This window comes from Colias philodice, chromosome 13, assembly GCF_061535455.1.
Source record: "Colias philodice isolate Cphi_HAF_F1 chromosome 13, ilColPhil1 Martin Lab GWU primary, whole genome shotgun sequence".
NCBI classification, from domain to species: Eukaryota; Metazoa; Arthropoda; class Insecta; order Lepidoptera; family Pieridae; genus Colias; species Colias philodice.
This window is the reverse complement of record NC_143098.1, coordinates 9,125,369-9,151,049: the sequence shown is the minus strand read 5'-3', so window position 1 is coordinate 9,151,049 and position 25,681 is coordinate 9,125,369. Positions and strand designations below refer to the sequence as shown.

The 25,681-nt window shown below is 34.5% G+C and overlaps 2 protein-coding genes across 24 annotated transcripts in view; one reads left to right on the top strand and one right to left on the bottom strand.

The window, feature by feature from the left end:
- Nucleotides 1–232: 232 nt before the first annotated feature.
- Nucleotides 233–15,642, bottom strand: dila (centrosomal protein dilatory). Its single transcript, XM_089702684.1, has 16 exons — nucleotides 15,387–15,642; nucleotides 14,859–14,970; nucleotides 12,381–14,454; nucleotides 12,107–12,196; nucleotides 11,380–11,509; nucleotides 10,925–11,032; nucleotides 9,702–9,860; nucleotides 9,373–9,417; nucleotides 8,858–9,063; nucleotides 8,148–8,284; nucleotides 7,339–7,427; nucleotides 6,085–6,296; nucleotides 5,384–5,496; nucleotides 3,867–3,925; nucleotides 3,287–3,429; nucleotides 233–1,092 (listed from the first exon to the last, which is right to left on the bottom strand). The coding sequence occupies exons 1-16, from the start codon at nucleotides 15,516–15,518 to the stop codon at nucleotides 957–959; spliced, it is 3,945 nt and encodes a 1,314-aa protein (XP_089558810.1). The 5' UTR covers nucleotides 15,519–15,642; the 3' UTR covers nucleotides 233–956.
- Nucleotides 15,643–18,069: 2,427 nt separating this feature from the next.
- The window catches only part of LOC149483586 (uncharacterized), a 38,290-nt gene continuing 30,678 nt past the window's right edge, over nucleotides 18,070–25,681 (top strand). For 22 of the 23 annotated variants that reach the window (XM_089702698.1, XM_089702688.1, XM_089702690.1 and 19 more), the window contains exons 1-2: nucleotides 18,071–18,216; nucleotides 18,303–18,349. In XM_089702698.1, the coding sequence (XP_089558824.1) occupies nucleotides 18,107–18,216; nucleotides 18,303–18,349 (157 nt within the window). In that variant the 5' untranslated portion in view covers nucleotides 18,071–18,106. Of the gene's footprint in view, nucleotides 18,217–18,302; nucleotides 18,350–25,681 lie in introns of all 23 variants that reach the window. The other variant, XM_089702708.1, reaches the window with a different exon arrangement.

Genomic DNA, 25,681 nt, shown 5'->3' with positions numbered 1-25,681 from the left:
GAATTTACCTGTGTGGTATTCTCGTTTATTATTAAAATGTTATTTTTATTATTTCTGTGTTTGTTTTATTAATTATTACCCTTTTCATATTTCCTATAAGTATCTACAATAGTTGTATTTGTTTTATTGTTTACAACTTAATTTTCACTTTACGATAGTCAAATAAAAAAATTAAATCAAGATAAAAAAAATATAAGTAGTTTATTCTTTTATCATAATCGACACAGCACACAAATAAATAAAAACTTAAATTATAATTCATACACAAATGAACACTATCTCATAATAAACAATCACAACCCTGAATACATGGACGGATAATTTTCATAATTATAAAAGAAACTAAAATATAATAATAAAAAATGTAGTAGCATTTTACAACAATAGCAGCTTCATACATTCTTTGATACATAAAATTTTATTGCGATTTAGATTAAGGATTTTAGAAACGATACGTCATATTTTTGGCTTTTATATGGTCTATTTCAAATGCAATAAATAAATACTTAAACCAAGTAAGCAATTGTATTATATATCTATTTAAATAATGAGATCAAAATTTGAATTCACACATTTTTAATTAACTGGTTTGAGCTTTCGTATAAAAATATTAACAGCGAAAGCTCAAACCAGTTGCTTTAGGTAACCTAGCAAACATTTAAAACAATTATATAATCAGCCATGTTGTTATTTTCATACAAACCGTAAAAAAATATTTATTCTATTGAAGATGGAACTTTGATTTATGTTAAGAAATGACTAGCTGAAATTTATTAGTGACCACGTGAGTAAAATCTCAGTCGATTACATTGAGTCTAATTCACCTCAACTTCCCCTTTTATTTATAACTATTTAATCAAATAGTTAAAGTTATCAGTAAAAAAACGGTACTTTATATTATTCCAAATAATTAATATCAATCTTTTCTTTCGCATAAATAATACAAAATATTACATCTATTTGGACTTCAAAAAGTCCTTCCTCTGTTGTTGCAGTTTTTGCTCCAAAAGAGTAACTTTTTCTTGATACTTCCCGTTCTCTCGAGTCAGCGCTTGTATAGCTGAGTCCTTGCGTGCTACTGCTACTTTGACTCTGTAAGAAAAATAACCCCATAATTATAAGTAAAAAGGTGTAAATAGGTTATTTAGATTATTTAGGGTGAGGTACGTCGAAATGTGGCTAATTATAGTAGAGTACCTTTTTTTTTGCAACTTAATTTGTTTATAACTTTTGAAATTTTTTGTGTGCTAATACACATTTCCAATAGATTTTTCTAGACGTCATTCCGAATCAAATGAGCTATCGCACGTATTTTTAAGAGACTTATCTCTATTTTACACCATTTTCAACTTATCAAGTATGTAGACTATAAATTCTGAGGCGTCTTATGATTAAAAAACTTTTTTGAATTTGTTATTCAGACCTATTGTAAATTTATTGGGGATCGAAAATTCCTATCATGGCGTATCAAATTTAAGTCAAGAATATGAAGTTTTTTTTATTATTACTTATTTTGAAATTCGTTTGTCGTTTAGTTATTTATAGATTTCTAGCTGTCCCAGCAAACGTTGTTCGGCTTTACTCTTATCACTTAGGGGTATGAAAAATAGATGTTGGCCGATTCTCAGACCTACTCGATATGCACAGAAAATTTCATGAGAATCGGTTCAGCCGTTTTGGAGAAGTATGGTAACCACAGACATGTATCAAGATAGACTAAGCGAGTGTATGTACTTCCCGTGTCCAAACTAAGTTTATGAAACTTACTTGACGCTGGCCTACACTCAGTCCGCGCTTGCAGTTCGCCAAGGAAAGACGTGAAGCTGAATAAAGTAAAATGCCGAATTGCGCCGTTATAAACTGTAGAAACTCCACAGCTGTGAGTGGCCGAGTTAGCATAGATGTTTCCTTCCACCGGTAAGTAATTTTCTAATCAGAATATGCACTATTTATTTTAAAATCAAATAAAGAATATCTGTGGAAAACGATCGTGACAAACACGGATACCAAATCATACGAAATGATTCGGAATACATTGCGGCTTTTACTTGGCACGGTAAAGATCGCGTCGTATGATAACAAGCAATGAATAGCGTCTTCTCATTTTTCTGTCCAATTTTGTGGTTAGTGATGTTCATTTGATGCAACAGTTCTCGATTCTAATCGATTTTATAATCGAACAGAAAAATGATAATTTGAAGGAGCAATTTTTCAGAAAAAAAGGCATAGATTTTTTTTTGTCATTTAATACGACTTGACCTAGAACTTTTAAGTATTTTAATACAAAGGTACTAAAAATAAATATTATGACATGGACGCCATTAGTTAAAGTGTCATCTTGGGAGTTTTTTAAGAAAACTCCTTATTGCTTAGACTATGTTTGTTTTTTTAGTTTTCCAAGTAACCCGAACATAAAAGAAAAATGGATCGATGCAACGGGACATAAAGATTGATTGATTGACAGTTTCATTACTTTCTTTCGATGGCCTCTCTAGTACGTAGTACATGGTAACTCAATGGGCATATGTAAGAAAAAGCTAAAACACATTAGTTTACTTATTAGAATATTAAAAGGTTTATAATTTTATTTTATCATTCCTCTGTCTATGGTAATTATCATTTTTCTGTCTTGAATCGATTTAGTAATCGATTACGATTCATTTATTTAACTACCTCTTAGACATAGATCTAGTTTGATCTGATTCCGATGGGATAGGACGATACTAGAATCGCCGCGCGAGTGGCGTCCTAATCGATTTAGCGTAAAATGAAATTACCATCACTAAAAAGCGCTCGTGACGTCATAACGCGTCAAGGTCAGTACAAAAAATATGACACGCTTGGTTTTCATACAGATCGCGGTACTTGCGTTGTCTACTTAATATACATGTCTGTGATGGTAACTAACATTGTAACACGGGAATTTTATATATTAGACTAGCTTACTACCCGCGGCTTCGCCCGCTTTGTCTAAAACCTAATAAATTATGTACTAAAACGTTCCTCTTAAATCACTTTATCTAGTAAAATAAACCGCATCAAAATCCGTTGCGTAGTTTTAAAGATGTAAGCATACAAAGGGACATAGGGACAGAGAAAGCGACTTTGTTTTATACTGTAGTGATAATTAATGATATAAGAATTTTTCAGTATTATATATGTAGTTCCTAGCTACATGAAAAAAGAATACCCTAGAATATGTCACTTGTTATATCTCCCATTAGATATTTCAAATTTAAAAACCATTCAAACTACTCATTATTTCTAAGACTACAAAATCACTAACTTCGCATACAACTGATGCATCTGCTCTTCATGGATCTTCTTCGACTCTTCGATCTCTTTCTGCAAGTTCTCTACTTTCGCCCGCCACGTTTCTTCGCAGCTTGATTTTATTTCTTCCGCACGACCCTCGAGTTGGATATTTTTCTGTGAATAATATTTTTTTTTTAATATAGAAAAATAAATATTGATATATTACAACTTTTTTTAATAAATTATCATGATAACTTTTTGATTAAGGTTACCTATATTTTTATTTTTATTATTGAATATTGAAAAAAATTCGTATGATATCTGGCAAAGGAAGTCTTGCAATCTTACATAAGTTTTAAGTTTTAAATAGACAATTCTCGTGCATTTACATGAAACTAACAAGAGCATTATTTCGTGATCTTTTAGTGTTAATGAAAACTCGTATTCAGTGTTGTTCAGTATTAAAACATTGCATAGAATCCTTTTGAACGCACGTGCACTAAGAACAACGAAAGAATGCTCTACGCCTGTTTACACTCAAATCGTAAAGGAAATGATGTGTGAAAAATACTTCAAAATAAAATAATAATCGAATGGCAATTAATAATTACCTCTGTCAAAATCCTATTTCTTGTTTCCAGTTGACTTACAGCCACTTCCAACTCCGCACCTGCGATATTGAGAGTAAATTAAAAAAAATATATAATCAATTCTTTTAATATTATTTATCAACGTTGTATAAATGTCGCAGGCAAATTGTATTATTTCGCCGTTTACAAAAGCTCGGCATTTTGTAATATGTCGAGAATTCGTAATCAGAAATTTTTCGTTTGGATAAGGGGGTGGGTTAGGTTAGGTTCGTGTTTTTAAAACTACACAGAAATAGGAGCCCCACGAAATGGGGTTCCGTCGGTTCACAACCGTCTTTTTGTAGAATTTTGTAAAAAAAAAAAAAACCTAAGATTGTTCTGTTATACTACGGCCACACTACCGTGATATGCCAATAATTATTGCCACAACTTTAACAACACCTAGGTGTAACCACGACTTATGGCCATAATTCTACAATGCCAATCAATATGACAAATGGCGGTAGGCAATAGCTCCGGCGGCGGTATTCTTTCGCACATCAAAGAAGATTACCGCGGTAATTATTGCGTATGCGGCCACACTACCGTTTGTCCAGTGTGCAATATGAGCTCACCGGCGACGCACGTATCGACCGACATGGAGTGGTCAAATGAAAAAGCGCTCGATGGCGCTAATTTTTGGAATTCTTGGAATTCTTCTCTTTGGGATCTCGGGGATACCCAACAGAAGAACTATAAAAATCGCAGTGTACACAAATGCGTGGCGTCGGATCAAACAAAATTTATCATTTCCAAGTACAATAGATGATTTGAAAAAGAAAAAATCCTTTTTAAAAAGAAAGAATCCTTGATGAATTATTACAGAAACCATATTATATATTAATTATTAACTAATATTTTTTTTGCTGCGGTAAATGCCAATAATTACCGGCATATCTAGGTAAACTCTAGTGTAACCACACCAGTTCATGCAGTAATTTAGAATGCCATAATTATTGCGGTAACAGCCCGGTAGACGGTAAGGTAGTGTGGCCGTAGCATTAGAGACTTTGCTTACCCAAGAAAACATTCATATTGCAGTATTAAATGATCTTAGCTTGTCCGACCTCAAATGAAGCAAGAAAATTAATTAAAATTGTATTCTTAGGTTTAAGTAGACGGTAGATAATTATTATGCTTTACTGTTAGAATAATCTGTTTTGTTATGTTTAGATTTTATTTTTGAGAGTGACATGATCAAGTATGATCAAACTCTCGTATTAAATAAAGATATGTATATAAAAAAAATGTATGCGTATACTAGAGTACACACGTAAGAAGTGAAACTTCTTTATGACCTTAAAAAAGTCACGAGTATGGCGTAACGCAAAAATGTCACGCGTACGGCGTAACGCAAAAATGTTACACTAAATTTTTGTCCAACCCCGATAAAGAAGTTTCACTTCAAAATTGTAAAAAGTAAATCCTCAGCATTTTACAAAATGCCGGGCATTTGTAAACGGCGAGATTATACAATTTGCCTGCGACATAAACATTACATTTATCATCCTGCAGACGTATCCTGGCCTGTGCGTCTTGGTATCTTTTTAACGTCGCTTGTTCAGTTTCAGCTAACTCCTTTAGTTCAGTCTCATAGTGTTCCTTGTTTCTCCTGTAATATATCAAAAATGTATTTTTGTCATACAGAAAATTGTTTAAAAAATATTTTTATTGAGCAGTATTTTCGTCGGCTAAATCTCGTACTTTTCATATTTATATTGAATTCACATAAAACGTAATAAATTTCTTGTAACTTATAAGGTGACCACGAAAATTATATTCCAGTTAGGTAAGGTAGTTGTGACCTTCTTTACATTGAACATTATTTAATTACGTAAAATTAAATATACTGTAGTTCATGTACTGTATAAAAAACCATATTTTCAATGTCACATCCTTCTCTCTATACCAAAAAAAGACGGGTTGCACTCCGGGAGTGCCGGCAGAAGTGAAAACTTGATTATTAACGTCGAGCATGTTTGATATTTTGGAATGGTATCCGTCTTACGCTTTTTCGATCAGGTCACGTGTCCTGACGCGAGTTTAAGATTTTATACCCATTACAGAAAAAGTGCTCAACGCCGCTAAAGAAGTTTTCACTTCAAAAACTCTCAAACCCGTATTTTATTTACCTAAAAGTTTTTTATACATTACTAAGTAAAATCTAACTAAAATCCTTATTTACATAATAAGTAAATACCTCAAAGCATCCTGCAACTCCTTCCTCCCCGCCTGCGCCTCAGCCTCCATGCTCTCTATCGCCCGCTCAATCTCCCTGTCCCGCTCGCACTTGTGCTGCGCCGCTATCTCCGTCACTCTCTTCTTGAACGCTAACTGCTGTTCCGCTTCGTGCTGTTGCTTGTATGACGCGAATTCTTCTTCCAGTTCAATGCGTTTTTGGTTCATTTGTTCCTGAAGGGAATATTTTGGGTATGTTATCTTAATATATATAAATCTCGTGTCACAATGTTTGTCCTCAATGGACTCCTAAACCACTTAACCGATTATAATAAAATTCGTACACCATGTGCAGTTCGATCCAACTTGACAGATAGGATAGTTTAAACATGTAGGTACCACGGGCGAAGCCGGGGCGGACCGCTAGTCTATATATATATAAATATATAAAACTCAAAGGTGACTGATATAGTGATCTATCAACGCACAGCCCAAACCACTGGACGTATCGGGCTGAAATTTGGCATGCAGGTAGATGTTAGGACGTAGGCATCCGCTAAGAAAGGATTTCCCGAAATTCTTGCGGGAACGGGGAAAAACGGGGATGCACGTACAAAGTCGTGGGCGGAAGCTAGTTGAGTATAAATCTAAAGAGTTATCAGTTCGTTTTTATAACATGCACAATATGTAACGAACTATGTCTGTGTACTATATAAACTTATGGAATATCACTCGGCACATGTTAAATTCAATTTATATGAAAAATATTGTCATAAATAACATTTTCGAGTGTCAGGCTCCTGTAATTCTTACGGTTTTTGTTTGTTTGTTAAAAATTAAGTTCTTATTAGGTGTATTTACAAAACATAACTTTCGTTTGTTTGTTTTTAATAAATAAATGTTTGTTTTTAATAAACTCAAACTCAAACACAAACATTTATTTATTGCATATATAAGCCCTTTTGAATCGTTTTATTTTTAACATTTACCACCGTTTCGGAAAGCAGTATCTATGGAGAAGAACCAAAAGAAACAAGAAACTCCATAGTTGCTCTTTAATCTATACTAATATTATAAAGCTGAAGAGTTTGTTTGTTTGTTTGTTTGTTTGAATGCGCTAATCTCGGGAACTGCTGGTCCGATTTGAAAAATTCTTTCGTTGTTAGATAGCCCATTTATCGAGGAAGGTTATAGGCTATATATCATCACGCTACGGGCAACAGGAGTGGAGCCACGGGGGTGAAACCGCGCGGAGCAGCTAGTAAAACTAATATACCTGCAACTTTTCCTTCTCTTTCATTATCTCTGCTTCAACATTTTCTTTCTTCATCTCCAACAAATGTTCTTGTTCCGTCCGCCATTTTTCTATAGATCATAGCAAAACATACTTACTCATAGTAGTTAGTTAATTTCAAGAATTTATGAAATGTATTGGAAATAGACATTGAATTGTAAGGATTGCGTTTTAATAGCTCATTCCGAATCTATACTAATATTATAAAGCTGAAGAGTTTGTTTGTTTGAACGCGCTAATCTCGGGAACTACTGGTCCGATTTGAAAAATTATTTCAGTGTTCGATAGCCCATTTATCGAGGAAGGCTATATATCATCACGCTACGACCAACAGGAGCGGAGCCACGCGGGTGAAACCGCGAGGCACAGCTAGTTCAATATAAAAGTAAAGATAATTGCAAACCAAACCGCTTTATACGAATAAAATAACTCTCCTTAAGAACAAAAAATCACATTATCGAAAAAGTCCAAAGAAAAGTACCTACTTAATACATAATAACAAGCAATACCTCTAACGGTTTTTGTTTGTTTGTTAAAAATTCTTATTAGGTATATTTACAAAACATAACTTTCGTTTGTTTAGATACCCACTATTTTTTTTATAATAAACTCAAACTCAAACATTTATTTATTGCATATATCAGCCCTTTTAAAGGGCAGGGTAAAAGTGAATAGGCTCTTTCTAGGCAGGCATGCTCATTCATAGACTGCATCACTACTTACCATCAGGTAGGATGCAGTGCAGATGCAAATGCCTGGCTATCTTTAATTAAAAAAAAAAAATCTCTTACCAAACTCCTCTCTCTGCGTTCTCTCTCTCTCACTCAACTCTTGCGCAACTCTCTCGTTCTCCGCTCTCATCTCCGCTATGAGTCGCGTGCGTTGTTCTTGGTAGGACACTTCTAGTTCTAGTATTTGTTTTTCTAGCCTAGAAAAGATTTATATCAGTAACTGCTGTTATTTTGATCATAAATTCATTACGAATATTAAATGTAGCAGTTAAAACACAGAAAAACAGAAAAAGCAGACATAGGCAAATATTTATCAAATTTTGTAATGTTTTGGATATTATGCAGAAAAAATAGAAATGGGATGAAATATTTAGTTATAAAACTATGTTTAAGAGCGTATACGCATTATGCGGGTAACCGCATTGCGGGTAGCCGTCCGGCTGACCGCAAGCACAATTATGTACGTAATATTCATTTCTATGCGCACTGTGCGGTCTGCGGTAGCCGCATCGCAGTGCGCATAGAAATGAATATTACGTACATAATTGTGATTGCGGTCAGCCGGACGGCTACCCGCAATGCGGCTACCCGCATAGTGCGTATACGCTCTAAGAGGGTAACCTGGGTACTTTTAATTTTTATAAAAACTTAACACCGTCTTTTATACGACAATTTTCCATGTTCATACAAATTGGTAATTATTTTATTACTTATAACATCTTATAATTATAGTTTATAGATATCACACATAATATACAGTATTTCCTAACCTCGAGCTAGCCAATTGCCTCTCTTTAACCAAAGCCTCTTCTCTCTCTGTCTCGAGCGTGCGTCTGAGATCTTCCATCTCGCTCGCACGTTTTGCGTTCAATTTTCCGATTTGTTCCGCGTGAAACATCTTCAAGTCGGATATCTCCTTTTGTTGTCTTTCCGCCATTTCTCGAAGCTCCCCCTCTAGGCCTTTTACTGTTAATTCCTGGAAAAAGAAAAATGTACAAAATACAATTTTATTAATTACTAGCTGCTCCGCGCGGTTTCACCCGCGTGGCTCCACTCCTGTTGGTCGTAGCGTGATGATATATAGCCTATAACCTTCCTCGATAAATGGGCTATCTAACACCGAAAGAATTTTTCAAATCGGACCAGTAATTCCTGAGATTAGCGCGTTCAAACAAACAAACCAACTCTTCAGTTTTATAATATTACAAGTACCTATAGATTTAACGTGGAACATGTTAATTAATTAATTATTATTATTCATAAAGTAAAAATATTCCGGTTTTACCTTAATCTTCTCAGCCTTCTGTCGGACCCAACGCTGTCTGGCTACCTGCAATTAATTGATCATAATTTTATTATTACAATAATGTGATTGTCATATTATTTTGATTAGCAGGCGGAATTAAATTAATGTAAACAAATATTTAATCGTCATTAAAACCTTAATTTTTCAATTAACCTTTAAAAAAGAGCGTATGTTCCGAGCACACGTGTCAGAAGTGAAAGCCTTACTCCATGACGTGACGGTATTGCCATGACGCGAACATGAAATTTTACTCTCAACGCGCCTAAAGAAGTTTCACTTCAAAATATAGTTTTTAAAGCAACTGTCACCTGTTGAGCGGCGGCCATCTTGTCGTGTTGATTCCGAAGCTCTAACTTGTATCTCTCTTCCAAAGCTTGAGCAGATCGCTTCCATCTCTCTTCTAGTGATCTTCTTTCGTCTACCAACTCTTCTATACGATGGTTTAGCGTTTTCTTGTCATTTATCAGCTGGAAAGATATGATTTGTTATACATTAATTTATGTGAAGTAATTATAAGCACTGTTATTAAGCTATTGCATAGCTTCTATCGCGGGCCTTGAGCGCGGGGACCGAATCCAGAAATTGTGTAACGAAAAAACCTCACGCTCCCCACTCCGACGGGCTCGGAGGTGTGGCTTGAAGGCATAGCATGCAATAGCTTTACCGCGGCAGTCCCCGAGTGCCACACGTCTTTTTTTCATTACAATATGTTAATGAATTGGAAATGGGGGAAGGACTATGTTTTACTATACAGAGTAGCATAGATCATCACTATATAAATATTATAAAACAAAGTCGCAAACCGCGTCTTGCTGTCTGTTCGCAATAAACTCAAAAACTACTGCATCGTTTTGTATTCTCTCTTCACCAATGGATAACGTATTTTGGAGGGAGATATTATTATAACATACTAGACTTCCGCCCGCGGCTTCGCCCGCGTTTTCAAAGGAAATCCGCATTGTTCCCGTTCCCGTGGGATTTCCGGTATAAAATCTATCCTATGTGTTAATCCAAGTTATCCTCTATATGTGTACTAAATTTCATTGTTATCGGTTCAGTAGTATTTGCGTGAAAGAGTAACAAACACACACACATCCTCACAAACTTTCGCATTTATAATATTAGTAGGAAGTAGGATAGGATAAAGCTATATGATTTCAATTTTGCTAAGTTTTAGGCACCGCAGGAAGTTCGTTAGATATAAAGTAAGAAAAAAAATTGTTCTTTCAACATTTACTAGTTACTACACATGCACGAGTCGACAGAGAGCTTAATTTTAAATAATGTTTTTAACGTGATAACGTTTTTAAAATCGTTTTAGTCTGGTGACATGTTCAGAAACTTGTGTCACACCAAAACCTCACGAGCGCGATCGCAGGTATAACGAGAGAGAGACGGACCGATCTCCCGTCTCATCTCGAGCGCTGCCACCAATAAGACGTTATCACGTAAACATCTCGATCGTAAACCTACTTTACAAACAAAAAAATTTTTTAAAACTATTATATTTATTGAAATTATCTTGTGTTACCTGATCAATAAAATTCTGATGCCTCTTGATAGTTTCTTCGCACTCCTGTTTCACTTTAGCGATGTTACGGTGCGACTGCTTCTCTAGATTACTGACTTTGCTTATCATCTGAAATGAATTAACATATTGTTTTGAAACATTCACTTCATAATTAAAAATAAATATGTAGTTTATTGATGTGGCATGGAATATAGAATAGACATAATTAAAGATGACTTTCTTTATGGCCTTTCATGTCGACGTAAACGATAGTAAATAGATTATTTGAAACAGCTACGAAAAAAGATACTCGTTAAAATATGAAAAATCTAGGAAACGCAACTTGATAACCAAAGAGTGAAGTACAAAATACCAACTTCATAAAATGCATTTTTACTATTTATTAGTAATCATTATAAAGACTCAAGAGCAGAAGAAATAGACTAAAAAAGAGAAAGAGACTAAAAGAATCGAACCTGCTCCTTATGATTAGCAAGACTCTCTTGCAACAGAGCGATGCAACACGACCTTTCTTCCAGTTGCAATGAAGCTGTGACTAGACGCTGTGCTAGCTCAGTTTGAGGTAGTTTTAGGAGCAATTCGAGCCTAAAATGTTAATACTAATTATGTTACAATATTAAGGAAATATTTTAAAACAAGCGGAACTTACTTTTCCATTGGTTCTTGGAGATACTGCCTTCTATCCCGTGTAATTCTTTTCTAATATTAGCCTTATTTATGAGAAGAAAAAACTAAATGAATGTTTGGTTATATAATTTATTGGAACATTTAGAGATGGTAAAAAAAAACTGATCAGGAATAGGCATTAATGGGTGTGATTTTTAAGGCATAGCTATATTTATTACTAGATTTCCGCCCGCGGCTTCGCCCGCGTTTGCAAAGGAAAACCCGCATAGTTCCCGTTCCCGTGGGATTTCCGGGATAAAAACTATCCTATGTGTTAATCCAAGTTGCCCTCTATATGTGTGCTAAATTTCATTGTAATCGGTTCAGTAGTTTTTACGTGAAAGAGTAACAAACATCCATACATCCATACATCCTTACAAACTTTCGCCTTTATAATATATATTAGAATATTAGAATATTAGATATTAGATATTAGATAGATATTAGATTAGATATTAGATAGATTTTTTTATGAAAATTATTTATAAATCACTCAAGCATAAGTGCAGTACTTACTTTGGAACGCTTTGAGGCACTGAACTGGTAACAACTGAAAGAGCTTCACTAGCGCTCTGCTCAACTTTTTCCAGGAATTCGAATATCTCCCTAAAAACAAACACACTATAAATAAAAACGTCATTATACTAAAACAAAAATATGAAAACATAAGAAATTCTAATAATATGCAGATTTTAAAGAAGTAACTACGAAGGCTCTTTTCTGTAGATACTCAGAAGTCCATTTGAATAAATAAAATGTTTGAGTTACAGTAAGACCATTAATGACTTACATAAAGTTATCTTTCGGCGTGTGAGATCTTTCTTCCTCTTTTACTTGTGTTTGTTGCACTTGAGATTCTGCAACTGACGTGACCGGATTGTCTCCGTAACTCTCAATCTCTTTTAACATTGAATAAATATCCATTACAGTAGAATTTGAGCTCAGATCCTTTGGTTTTGGAACATCTGTATTATTATTTGTCTGAACTTGACTCATTGGAGTAATTTCACTCTTTACAGGACTTTTGGCTCTAGGAAGTTGTTCTGCAGTTACTTCGGTATCTATTTCGAGTATTCTTGGCGAAGGAGCCGACATTGACATCCAAGATTCTATATCTTTGTCTGTTTGTATGTTATCAGTCCTAGCACTTAGCGGAGTTTTCATCGTGAATACATTTCTTTGACCAGCATTTTTTGCGATAGTTGAATTTTTGTCAGTATTTTTATTTGCGTTTTTGTTATTCCAGAATCTTTTGTAACCAGAATTTTCTTCATTTTTCGACAGCATGTTGTTTAATTTCTTATCAAACTTTTTGATATTCTTTGGCATGTTTTCCGGCTTGTAATCTCCTTTGACTTTGAAATAATTTTGAATCAGTTCTTTTGTTGTAACTTTTGATATATCTTTTTGTTTCTGATCAAATGAATTTTTATCTTTCGATTGTGAATCGTCGTAAGTATTAGAACTGGAATTACCACCTTCATCTCGCCTATTATCTGACAAGTTAGTGGAGTATTGTTCAAACATTTCGTTTATGTTAAGTGGAGTAGGAGATACGGCATCTGTCTTAATATCTTTTAGAGTCAGTTCATGCAAAGTATTAATAGCTGCTATTTCTTTTTTGTAATCTTCAATGACTTTTGAAGTATATGCTTTTGTTGAACTATTCAAAAGGTACGATGGATACTCCAAATTCGTGTTTTCCTCATCAATCTTGGAGCTTGTTGGTTCGCTCGATTCAGGTGTGTCATCATCATTCTTTGGTGTATTTTGCGGTGGTAGAGCTACATGACCTTCTTTTTTTAGAAAAAAGTCCTTATATAGCAATCTGCTGTGATTTAAAGGCTCTATTTTATTCTTGTCATTTGAAAAGTCTTTATAGTTTGACTCTTTAGAAGATGTACTTTCTAAACTCTTTGGTTGTTCATGTACATTTGCATTAGAGTTACCATTAAATGATGTGGATGGTAGGGAATAAGTCTGTGTATTGTATGTTTTGTCATCTTTTGCTCCACTATCTTGATAACCAGAATCTTTTGAGGATGCATCTGTTGGGATCATTGTGCTTGACATTTTGGCTTTGTCAATAATATTTGTATGATATTCATTAAAAAATGTCCTGTATGTGTGAGATCCATTCATATAATCACGAGTTTCTTCATTTTTATGAGTACTAGAATGTTCTAAGTAGTTAGTAGTGAAGTTTCTATCGACATCATTTTCCTTAGACTTATTAGTCTCCTGTCTTACATCATCTGGAGGCAAGCTTAGCATATGTTGAGAAATATTACTATCCAAATCTTGTGTTGATTCTTCTTCAACTAACGACAGTTGCTGCCTTGTTTGCAAGAGTCGGCGAGAAAAAGTATCAACATCATTTACAGAACAACTTTTAAAAGCAGGATCAAGATCCAAGTTGCCCTCAGCAGGTCTCTTGTCCAGTGGCAGAAAGTAAGATTCATATGGTTTATTTTTAAAGGTTGGTGACATAGATCTTAGTTCAAACATATCTTTATATCTTGTGGGTGACGTTGACCTTGGTCTCTCTGTTATAGTGACTTCCATGCCATAGTGATCCCTTGGAGAATCCTTAGAATTTGCACTCATATCTACTGGTTTACGATTTTTCTTTGTATTGTTCCTATACTTTAGAGCATTTTTAGAATTAATATTTCTATTCTTTGGTCCCAATTGCGCTTTGGCTTTTATCTTAGTTCCTAAGCTTATGAAAGTGTCTTCAGAACCGTAATCTGAAGCGTTGCTGCAAATATCTTTGTCTTTTTTGGTAATTTGCTTTTCAAAGTTCTTTGAACTGCCGAGTAACTCTTCTGTTGGTGGTAGAACTTTTACTGTTAATGGAGAATCTGAAATGTAAATAGGAAAAAAACATAAGACCATTTTTATCTTCATGATAAGTAATAAAAACACACTGATCATAACATTTACATAGTAGTTAATTAAGAGCATAAAGGAATGGCAATAAAAGAGAATAGAGATTTAGAAACCGTAGAGAAACCATTAAGTACATTATTTTTAACAAATAAATCTTCTATAGTCTCTCTATACTAATATTATAAAGCTACGCTAATCTCGGGAGCTACTGGTCCGATTTAAAAATTTCCTCGGTGCTAGATAGCCCCTTTATCAAGGAAAACTATAGGCTATATAATATATCATCATGCTAAGACCAACAGGAGCGGACCACTGCGGGTAAAACCGCGGTACACAGCTAGTGTTTATATATATATATATATGTCTTTCGACTTACTGTTATATGATTGCAAAAGTTCAGCACTAAATACTTTGAAAAACGATCTCGTAGAGGGTGCTCTGTCCTTAGTGTCAGCGGAAAATGGTCTTTTATATCTCTCTTGATTGTCCTGCAGGAAAAAATTATGGAATAAATAAAATAGTCACAAAATTTTCTATAGAACTAGTTCTTTCTCTTTATGAAACAAAGTATAAACTATCTATTTGCTTACACATATGTGTGTTATGCAACTATAAAATAAATTAACACACAGACAAAGTCCCTGCACAATTATAGCTAGGGTAACTAATAACAATAAAGTGTACTGTACAAACACATGGAAACAGAAAATTGGATATATCAAATTGTATATATTTTTATTAATACTATGAACATAAACAATCAGTCTAGCCAGCTTGATGATTTTTGATAAAAAAACTAGATTTTTATCAAAAACAATTATTTCCGAGGATTATTTCAATGTAGTCCGTGAACATTAATTTTCAATTTATAAAAAGAAACAATATTTTAAAAATGGAATATTACCGGAACAGAAGAATTTTGCAACGCTGATCGCGGTCGACTTCTGTTGTTTCTTTTGTCTTCTCTCTTCTTGCTTCTATAAGAAAGATTAACAGGCGAACCTAACAATCGTAAGTTATTATTTTCTTTCGACATCACTATGATTATTCCAAGATATCTTCGATTTCTCGGCTGTACATGCGTAGCAATATCGATTTATCCATTTTTTGAATTTTGCTTGTTTATAAAACATGTTGCTAGGCAACGGTTGTCATTTTAAAAGTCATTGTCATTAGTGTGTGTGCTACAAGAAGCTTATATCTAATACACTGGAGATTGCACTATGACCATTAACTTGTCACAAGAAAATATAACCTTGAATGACGTCAGTGTTGTTTTTTGTCTCTTTCTGTGGGTGACCACACTGGTTTGTACATTCAGGATTTTTCGAAATAAAAAAAACTAAAAATCATGGTCTATAAATAATAACGACATATATTTTTAACAGTATTTATATTATAATATTACTGGTCAACTTACATGAATAATTATCATCTCTATAGGTACATACCATTTTAATTGGTAGAGAATGATAGTTTTAAATAACGCTTGATAACTTTTGATCTCATACTACGATTTTTTAATTAAAATGAATGCTACATACATTAAAACATCGTTTTGGTTACTCAAGCTTCAGTCTAAAACTTTTCAATATTCCAAAGGGAGAGTTGCATCGCTAGTGTTGATGTATGGTAACGATATTACAGTTCTCAGAAATTCGTATGTCTTTCAGGAGCTGTACTTACGGTTACTAATGGTTTCATGGTGGTTTATTATCATATAATTAAAATTACTTTATCAGTTGAGACGCAGTAACAAGAATGTGGTAAATAAAAAGGTATAGCACTTTTCAAAAGGTATTTTTTTTCTGGACCGTAATCCTCAGGCTTAAAATGCAAACTGCATATTCTGGCATGTTGATAAATTTTACCCTTGATAGGCACTATGGTCAGCCATTTATTTCTTTTTATTTCATTTTTGGAAAGCTGAAATACGTAAAACAAAAAAATATTAGGTTAAAAAGTATAAATTTCAATGTAAAAAAGAACAAACCACAATATGTGAGTGCAATACCGATGTCGTGTGTTGTTTCATTACTAGTATAAAAAATTTTAAAATGGTGTTCTAAATGTTCATCATAATATTGTTTAGCAATATATTATCGTCGCTATCCGTAAAAACCCATCATCATGGTTACCTTACTTGTTAAATTTGTTTGTTGAAAACTTGTTGAAAAATGAAGAAAGTATTAGGAAAAGAACTTATTTAACATGATTGCTTAGTAAAATGATGATAAATTTGACGATTTTTGCCATTAAAATGATTCTAAAGAGGTAAATGCATGAGTATTGAGGAATATTGTAAATAACGTTAATATACACTTGCCTGTGAAATTATAGGCCAGAATTTGGTGTCCAAAAACTTCTGCAATTTTTCACAATGCAATACATTATTAATATTCGGAAAATATTTATTAAATACGCAACAATACATATTGACTTAAATATTCGAAGCGACGCAATTTTTTTGACACTTATGTCATATTGTCAAAGTGAGAGTTGCTACAATTTTATTATGGTAACTACCCATAATCAGGGAATATCGCTTTTTAATAATTGGTTCAGATACTTATTTTATTTAGCATAAATAATAATTGTCTCATCCAACAATGCTTCTGAATGACGTTGTTGGCAATTTATCAACAAACTCATGTACAAAAACTAACCTTTTGCACAGAATATTACAGCATACATAGTAGCCTTGGGAAAACTTCGTATTAACAGTGGCAATACCAAGTTAGGTGTGAGAGTGATAGAACACAACAATTTTCTTGTTACACGTCAAATGTTCATACCGAAATCTCCAGTGTATAAGATATAAGCTTCTTGGTGTGCTACGAACGAGTACGAAAAAAACCCATATGCGCGGCGCTTTTGGCGCCTAAAATAATGCTGCCAGTATTTAGCCTAATCCCACAGAATTGGGGAAATGGGGAAAATAGATATAAAGTATAAATTAATAGAAAATACATTCATTGTTTGTGTTCAGAGTATGTATATTTTATTTATTTTTCTTTTAACAATAGTATCGAAAAGATAGAGAACAATTAAAACATTAACGTACCACGGAACAGATTTTTATCAGTTATTTTACACCCAAACTCAAGATAGTTGTAAGAGTTAGGTATGAATTGTCTAAACATATTTTTATTTTGGTATTTCAATGCAATCCTTCGTTTCATCAGACCCCAAACTTGTTCAAGTCAATGTTCAAGGGAGGCATCTCGTAAATTTTTGTACAATGGCAGACCTGTCAAATTTAGTTCGTAACTTCGCCGTGGGTCTTCTTTTGTGGCAATTGTCAAACTAGGCGTACAATGTGTCAATGTCAAACGTGCGAAAAAAACTCAAAAAAAAAAAACTCGTGTTGCCATCTAAGTAAGTATTTTAAAATGCGTGAACTCACCATTGTTAAATAACAACAATATTCATTAAAGATAAATAAAAATATAATTCAATTGCTTTTTCATTTCTATATACTTCCATCCGTTTGAAATAGTTTTAATTATAATTTAAAAGGAGATATTACGAATTGTCAATTTAACCATTGAACGCTTGCTTAATATGCAATGACGTCAGAGATAAAATTAACTTACTGGAATTGATCATCTTGGTACAAGTTGTATGTGTTCGATTCGCCTCTCTTGTGTCATTCAGTTAGTAAACGAATACCTACGACTCGGATTCTTTGCTTATTACTACTTTCTTGAAGGTTACGCGTCGATTTTATTTCGGTAAATCGGTTGAACTGCGTACAAGCGCACTTAAATATTGAGTTCAGTGAATGTTATCGATTAATAGTGTTGTGATTTTTTAACAGAGTTTTAAGTCTCAACAAATTTGAAAAAATGTTTAGCGGAATCGCAGGTGAGTTTAATAATTTATTAGAGAAATACCTACCTATTATATTTGTGCATGTTTTTACTTTTTACACATTTTTTATATTATAAAAATAATTATTGCAGGTAGTTTCTTATATTAATTTATAGTTAGCTAGCGATTCATGTAGGCATGCTAGTTTTTAATTAATGTAGGTATAGGTAGTTAGAAATAATTGTTTTTGAAAAATTTATTTTCAAGCATGAAATTACTGTAAATATTAATATATAAAAATAGTAATAAAATCATTTATAAGAAAATATTAGTGTGATGTACAGTTTTATTCGTGTAAAATGAATGAGGCATATTTTTTATTTATATTTTTAAGACCACACCTATGCGTAATGCGTGACCTCCCATTCACATAGTAGTAACACAGGTAGTAATCAGTAGGTCTAGTCTCTACTCGATGATTTACCAAGCTATGATAGGACAAGTACCTAATATTTTATGACTTTGTAACATTATGCTTTGTAATGAGAATAAAATAGCCGGGTCGACGGATGTTATTTTAATTTTGCGTCAGCGGTATGTATGTGTTGAGTTGAGACCCAGAAAATAATAACATAAATAGGTACGTTTAGGACATTCCATTATTCAACAATGTGCAAGTGCATTGTGCATAGACAATAATATTTCAAATACCTAACCTTTCTCTGAAAAAACGGGCGCATTACCTACCGTATTATGACTGTAAAACTAAAATATAGGTATCTCGTAACTCTCATTGAGCTTATTAATTTAACTACGGAGATAACATTTGTTTTGGAGTGTCTGTATTTCTGTAAATAAATGATCAGCTTCGATCATGAATCATTGCAGTGATGTATTAACTATTAATATATCTACCTAGATACCTATAATAGTATCGGTAATAATAAAAAAATAATATGAAATAGGTATGATTTTATTTATGTCTCGATGCTATTTTTTAATTAATCCATAATAAGTGTAATTGTAACATGTTACATGAAAAATAAATTAGGCATAAGTATCCCTACCTAGCCCATCCATGTCCATACCTACTATAAAGTTGTTTATATAAATTTCTTATTTGTTTAAAGCTATCACATATTACACACGATGTTGCTTTTATCTTTAAATTTATAGAACACAAGCGGAAAATTATTTATTTATTTGTAGTGTGTATTTCAGATTAGGTAGGTAGGTACCTACTTATTTGTATTTATAAACATATGAATAATACGGCTAAGTAGGTACCTACCTAGTCCTTTGCAATCCAAACTTTACCGCCTTTTATATGAAACGCAAAATGTTTGGGAAATATTCAGAGAAACTGCGCAGCAAAGTTGCGTTGGTATACCTATTTCAGTTTGTGACTTGTGTACAACTAGTTCGACAAAGTCAATCACAAATATTTTCTTACACAAAAAAATATCCACCAATGGTGTGTAATATAATTAAAATCATGAGATTTTTCCGAAAACTAAGAATAATTAGGTAATCGTGTAAAAAACACCGATCATGGACTAAAATATGTTTACGGCCTTTTGATTCTAGATCATGTAGGTGCTGACCCTAAATAGTATTTTGGTTATCTATCATCGATGTATACAGTAAGAGAACATTGCTAACCTTCGATACTCCTAATCAGAAATCGAATTTGTCAAGGTCTCGAGGTAGGTATTAAGGAAGCCATGATTCACATCAAATTAATACATCTACATAACACATCAAATACCGTAAGGTTTTATTATGGTTATTAACTGTATGCGAAAATGTGATAATTAATGGTTTAGACTTTAGAATCATGTGGACGAGGAATGAGCAATCGAATTTTGTAAACAAAACCATTTCGTATTATCGTACGCCGCGCTTGTAAAAATAAGTAAAATGTACCTAAATGTATTTGTTTACATCGAACCACAATGATTAATATTTAATATACATAATATAATATTGCAATAATGTGCTACTGCTCACTACAAATTGAATACCTATTAAATTTGAAATGTACCTACTTACCTAGCAATTATTTTTTCTCATGTTAAGGCGCTACCCGGCAATTTCGACTATGTTCAACCTCTATAAAGTCTGGTACAACATAAAGCACAATACCGAAAAAAATATATAAAATAGGATGGTCTTTGATCTTTAATTGCTCGCGAGGAATTTTTTCCAAAGTTAATAGATTTCTAGAAAAAAAATGTGCCGTGGTCATCGATTTTTCCGCAAATACTCTATAAACTTCGTAACCTGCTGACTTAGAGCTCTGAAAATTTTATGTTTAATAAATTATCAGTTACACAACAGTCCCTGACGAGGATTTTTTGTTTCACTGATTGGTATCTTTTTAAATACAAAATGCGAGGAAAAAAGAAGGTGCAGCGGGAGAGGTTTGAGATCCGTCAAGTATGGTCAAGGTTATTAGCGCATGTATAAGCCTTAAAAATATAAAAGTAGGTATATATATGTACTTACCTACCTATGTTTCCTATAAATTTATTTATTTATTTATTTATTTACTAGCTTACCGCCCGCGGCTTCGCCCGCTTTGTCTAAAACCTAATAAATTATATACTAAAACCTTCCTCTTGAATCACTCTATCTATTAAAAAAAACCGCATCAAAATCCGTTGCGTATTTTTAAAGATTTAAGCGTACAAAGGGACATAGGGACAGAGAAAGCGACTTTGTTTTATACTATGTATATGTCACGGCTAAAGGTAGGTGAGAACATAAACTTAAGATTAGCCGGCTAAACTTAGGTTTATTTTCGACGAGGTGTTAATGTTAGTTTGTTCTATCTTTAGCCGGCTAAACTTAAGTGTAACCGCAGGCCCGTGGCTAAAAATGTCAGGGTGGGTAGATTTGGTTAGCGCCGGGCCGGTGGAGGGCTTGTGGGGCCCGCACAGTGCCAGAAAACACTCGCCCTGTTTCTTACATGTATTATAGTAACCAAATCTACCCACCCCGACTCAGGGCAGAAAGCTGGTGGCTAGGTTAGGTTAGGTTAGAACTCTTAAGACCCGCACGAGCCGAGCGAGCGCAGCGAGCGTGCTGCGGTAGCAGCCGGCGAAGTGCCAGAAAACACTCGCCCTGTTCCTTACATGTATTATAGTAACCAAATCTACCCACCCCGACATTTTTAGCCACGGGCCTGCGGTTACACTTAAGTTTAGCCGGCTAAAGATAGAACAAAATAACATTAACATCTCGTCGAAAATAAACCTAAGTTTAGCCGGCTAATCTTAAGTTTATGTTCTCACCTACCTTTAGCCGTAACATATATATTATACAGTGTAGGCGTAGGCACATGCATTATAATTTTCAAAACATAGGTAATAATTAAAAACTCGTAACTAAGTCAATGTAACAAGTAGGTAAGTATACCTATTTATAATAATAATTAAGTAGGTACATATTATGTTCTTAGTCAAATCTTTTCTGCATCATCCTCCCCTTAGCACTTGCAATGCCCAATAAAGGCGCCTTTTTTTATTTTTATTTTTTACCATATCTATATTCTCTTTACTTGTTGCAATCTTCTCGATTGTTTACTGCAAACAAAATATCACATAGTTATTTGAAGTTACAATGTTACAATCGGAGCGTTCCCGCGACGTTGTGACATCACCAAGGTCAACCGGTGGGAGCTGAACGCAAATTTTCCCTCTTTTTCTTTTGCATGCATCATGCGCATAAAAAAGTGAGAGGGGAAATAGAGACATGGTATAGAATATAATAATATGTACTTTGTATACGGTAATATTACAAACGTGTGTGTTGAGGTATGCTGGGGTTTCAGACTATTTTTATCAAGAATGTTGTTTTCCTTAAAGTGGATGAAGGACGCCGGACGGTTATACTATATATGAACGAATAGAAAAAACTCGTAAACGATTCGCTTAAAATAACATAATTATTGTGTTACTGATACACTGTATATATGTAATATGATAATGTTTTATTAAAAATAATTAAAGTCTATTCCATTGTTATCATCAAACACTTAGGTGGGTATAATTTTTTTACGTTTCCAAAGTAAAGGCTGGTTTACACTTTGATTAGTGTGAGTGCAGGTGATTAGTGCGAGTGCAGGAGTGTAGTGCGAGTAGTGCCCAATTCACTGCGAGTGCAGGTGATTAGTGCGAGTGCAGGTGAGTAGTGCGAGTAGTGTCCAATTCACTGCGAGTGCAGGTGATTAGTGCGAGTGCAGGCACGCTGCGAGTGAGGGGGAAGGGAGGGCGCGCGGGACGTGGCTACTCGCAGTCCACTCGCAAAAAAATAGAACACGCTTCTATTCACTTTACTACACAGCCTACTAATCACTTGCACTAAACAGTCGCTGTCCACACCTAGGCACTAATCACCTGCACTGGTTTACACTGGCTGGTTTACACTTTGATTAGTGCGAGTGCAGGTGATTCAGTGCAGGTGAACAGTCGCTGTCCACACCTAGGCACTAATCACCTGCACTAATCACCTGCACTAATCACCTGCACTTCACAGCCTTTCAGGCTGGTTTACACTTTGATTAGTGCGAGTGCAGGTGATTAGTGCTAGTGCAGGTGTGTAGTGCGAGTAGTGTCCAATTCACTGCGAGTGCAGGTGATTAGTGCGAGTGCAGGTGTGTAGTGCGAGTAGTGTCCAATTCGCGACGCTACACACTACGCTAAACACTAAACACTAAACACTCCTGTCCAGACGTGTTTAGGCAGGCACACTGCGAGTGAGGGGGAAGGGACGGCGCGCGGGACGTGGCTACTCGCAGTCCACTCGCAAAAAAATAGAACACGCTTCTATTCACTTTACTACACAGCCTACTTATCACTTGCACTAAACAGTCGCTGTCCACACCTAGTCACTAATCACCTGCACTAATCACCTGCACTCGCACTAATCAAAGTGTAAACCAGCCTTTACTACACAGCCCACTAATCACTTGCACTAAACAGTCGCTGTCCACACCTAGTCACTAATCACCTGCACTCGCACTAATCAAAGTGTAAACCAGCCTTTACATCGAGTTATTCAATAGAATCATTGTTTTGTTGATATTATCGTGCACTTGTGACCTCAGGCGGTAGCTAATGCACTTTGTATTGCTTTAATGGCTAACACGCAATGTATACGTGCTGGTTATTTTTATACGTAGGTGTTTAAAATTGATGTATTCTAACTTCCTAGCAACTATGTGCTTTTAGTTTTTTTTATCTTTAGGTTCTGGGTTATCGGAAAGATTTAAAATTATTCCTTTCTGCACGTTCAAAGAGGTCATTTTCATTTTCTACTATCATATACTACTTAGTCTAAAATTGCGTAAAGTGAAGTCCCATGTCCCCAAGTAGGGTAAGGGGCAGATGCATTATGCATAAGTACTTACATCTGTTTCACTGATAAATTTTTCTTTAGGGACAAGTAGGTGATCAGCCTTCTGTGTCCTGCCAGACCGAGATATTTTTTTTCTTCGTCTCCACCGGGAATCGAACCCAAGACTCCTCGATTCTACGCTACCTAACGCGTTAACAACTGTACCAAGGAAGCGGTCAAAAAATTGTGTGTGTAAAATTGCGTAAGGTAACACAGAAATCTTTTTATTTTAAGTTTGTTATCCCCTCAATTTTATGCAACCTCATAAAAATCGTCGAAGTTGCAAAATTGAAATAATTACCTAGATAGTTACTTACCAAAATTTTTAGTTACTGATTGCAAAGGTTTTCTTTAAGCCTTTGTTTACAGTTCAACATATTATCAATCTATTGGTATGCAGTGCAAGTATACCATTAAACTGGTATTCCTATTGAAATAATCCGTATGACACTACCATCTTCAATAGTGCTAATAAATCAGCACTAAATACTAATGTCTATGCAAATGTGCTGTTTTGCATCAGTTTGTATGACAAAGAGCCTATGATATTGAAGCAATACATTTTAATGTTATGAGAAAAATAACCGATTGATAATAATGCAACCGTGTTGTGATAAACCCATTTAATTACACAGCAATGTAAACAACAAAATATGTACATAAGATTACTCTTACAATAACAAGGTTTTTATAGAATAACAGCTATTAATTCTTTCATATCAACATACAGGTCTACTTCTGGAATTCCTCCGTCCACAATAATTAAATAGGTACTTACCATAGATACATTGTTTATTTATGTACCAAAATATCCTTTTAGTCCAACTTCGTATTATCAAAACAACGCATTACAATTTTACAATTAAGGACAATCACTGTTTTTCCTTTGTTGGTCGTGGTACGCAGTTACGGAGGCGAAATTCCGCAGTTAATAAAATTGGATGATGACGTCATAGGTGACGTCACCGTTTTAATCTAGCACCGAGATTTGAGGGTCGCATACGGAACTCCATTTTAATCGCAACTAATTTACTAATTTAGTTGTAGGAAGATAAAAAAAAACTATGACTGTATGATCTCTAGTTATCATTAACTTTTTGTCGTAGACAAAATTATAGCATTATTTTTAGTTGTGTACAAAAATAGTAATGGGAAAATAGAATCTTGGGTTATAAATTCAATGAAGCATGAATTATGAATTTATGCGCAGTCGTTCCGAATTTATCACTCCAATCTTCAGTAGGTGTGAAGTTCCTATACTTACATAATTTTACATGTTTACACCTTCTGACTCTTATGCGGCGATTACACCTAACGAGTACAGTGGCGAGTCAGTGTCCTCGGCCGAGTGCTCGGTTGGTATAAACACTTCAACGAGTGCTCGGCCGAGTACTCGGCCGAGAAGAGTGGCGAGACAGTCACTAGAATCCCAATTTGTTTACTCGGCCGAGTACCCACTCGCTATCCCGCTCGGCAGGTATAAACACGCACTCGTCGCGTCACTCGGCCACTCGCCACTCGTTCGTTTCGTCATTGTATTTATTCAAAGAATTATTATTTTTATTTATTATTTCTAATAAATCCCACAATTCGTTAATAATATCTGGTAACAGCCGATTTAAAACCCGTTTAAATTTTAAATTTTTTTCGATCCATTGCAGACGTCCGCGTCGTGATCAAAACTGAACTGACTCGCCACTAGTGAAATACGTGTAAACACCCACTCGGTTCGGCAACTGTCTCGGCCGAGAGCGTATTTACTGACTCGCCACTGTACTCGTTAGGTGTAATCAGCGCATTAAGTCTTAGTATACTAGTTACAATATAATAGACTGGGGTAGAAGCCTTTAAAAATAATGAAAAGATAAAAAAAATCGCAGTCGGATGAAACCCATTAGAAAAGGAGGGTAATATGATGAAAATAAAAGGAAAAATAAATTACGGTCAATCCGAGTTCGGGAAGTGGGAGGGGGGAGCTTTTAAGAG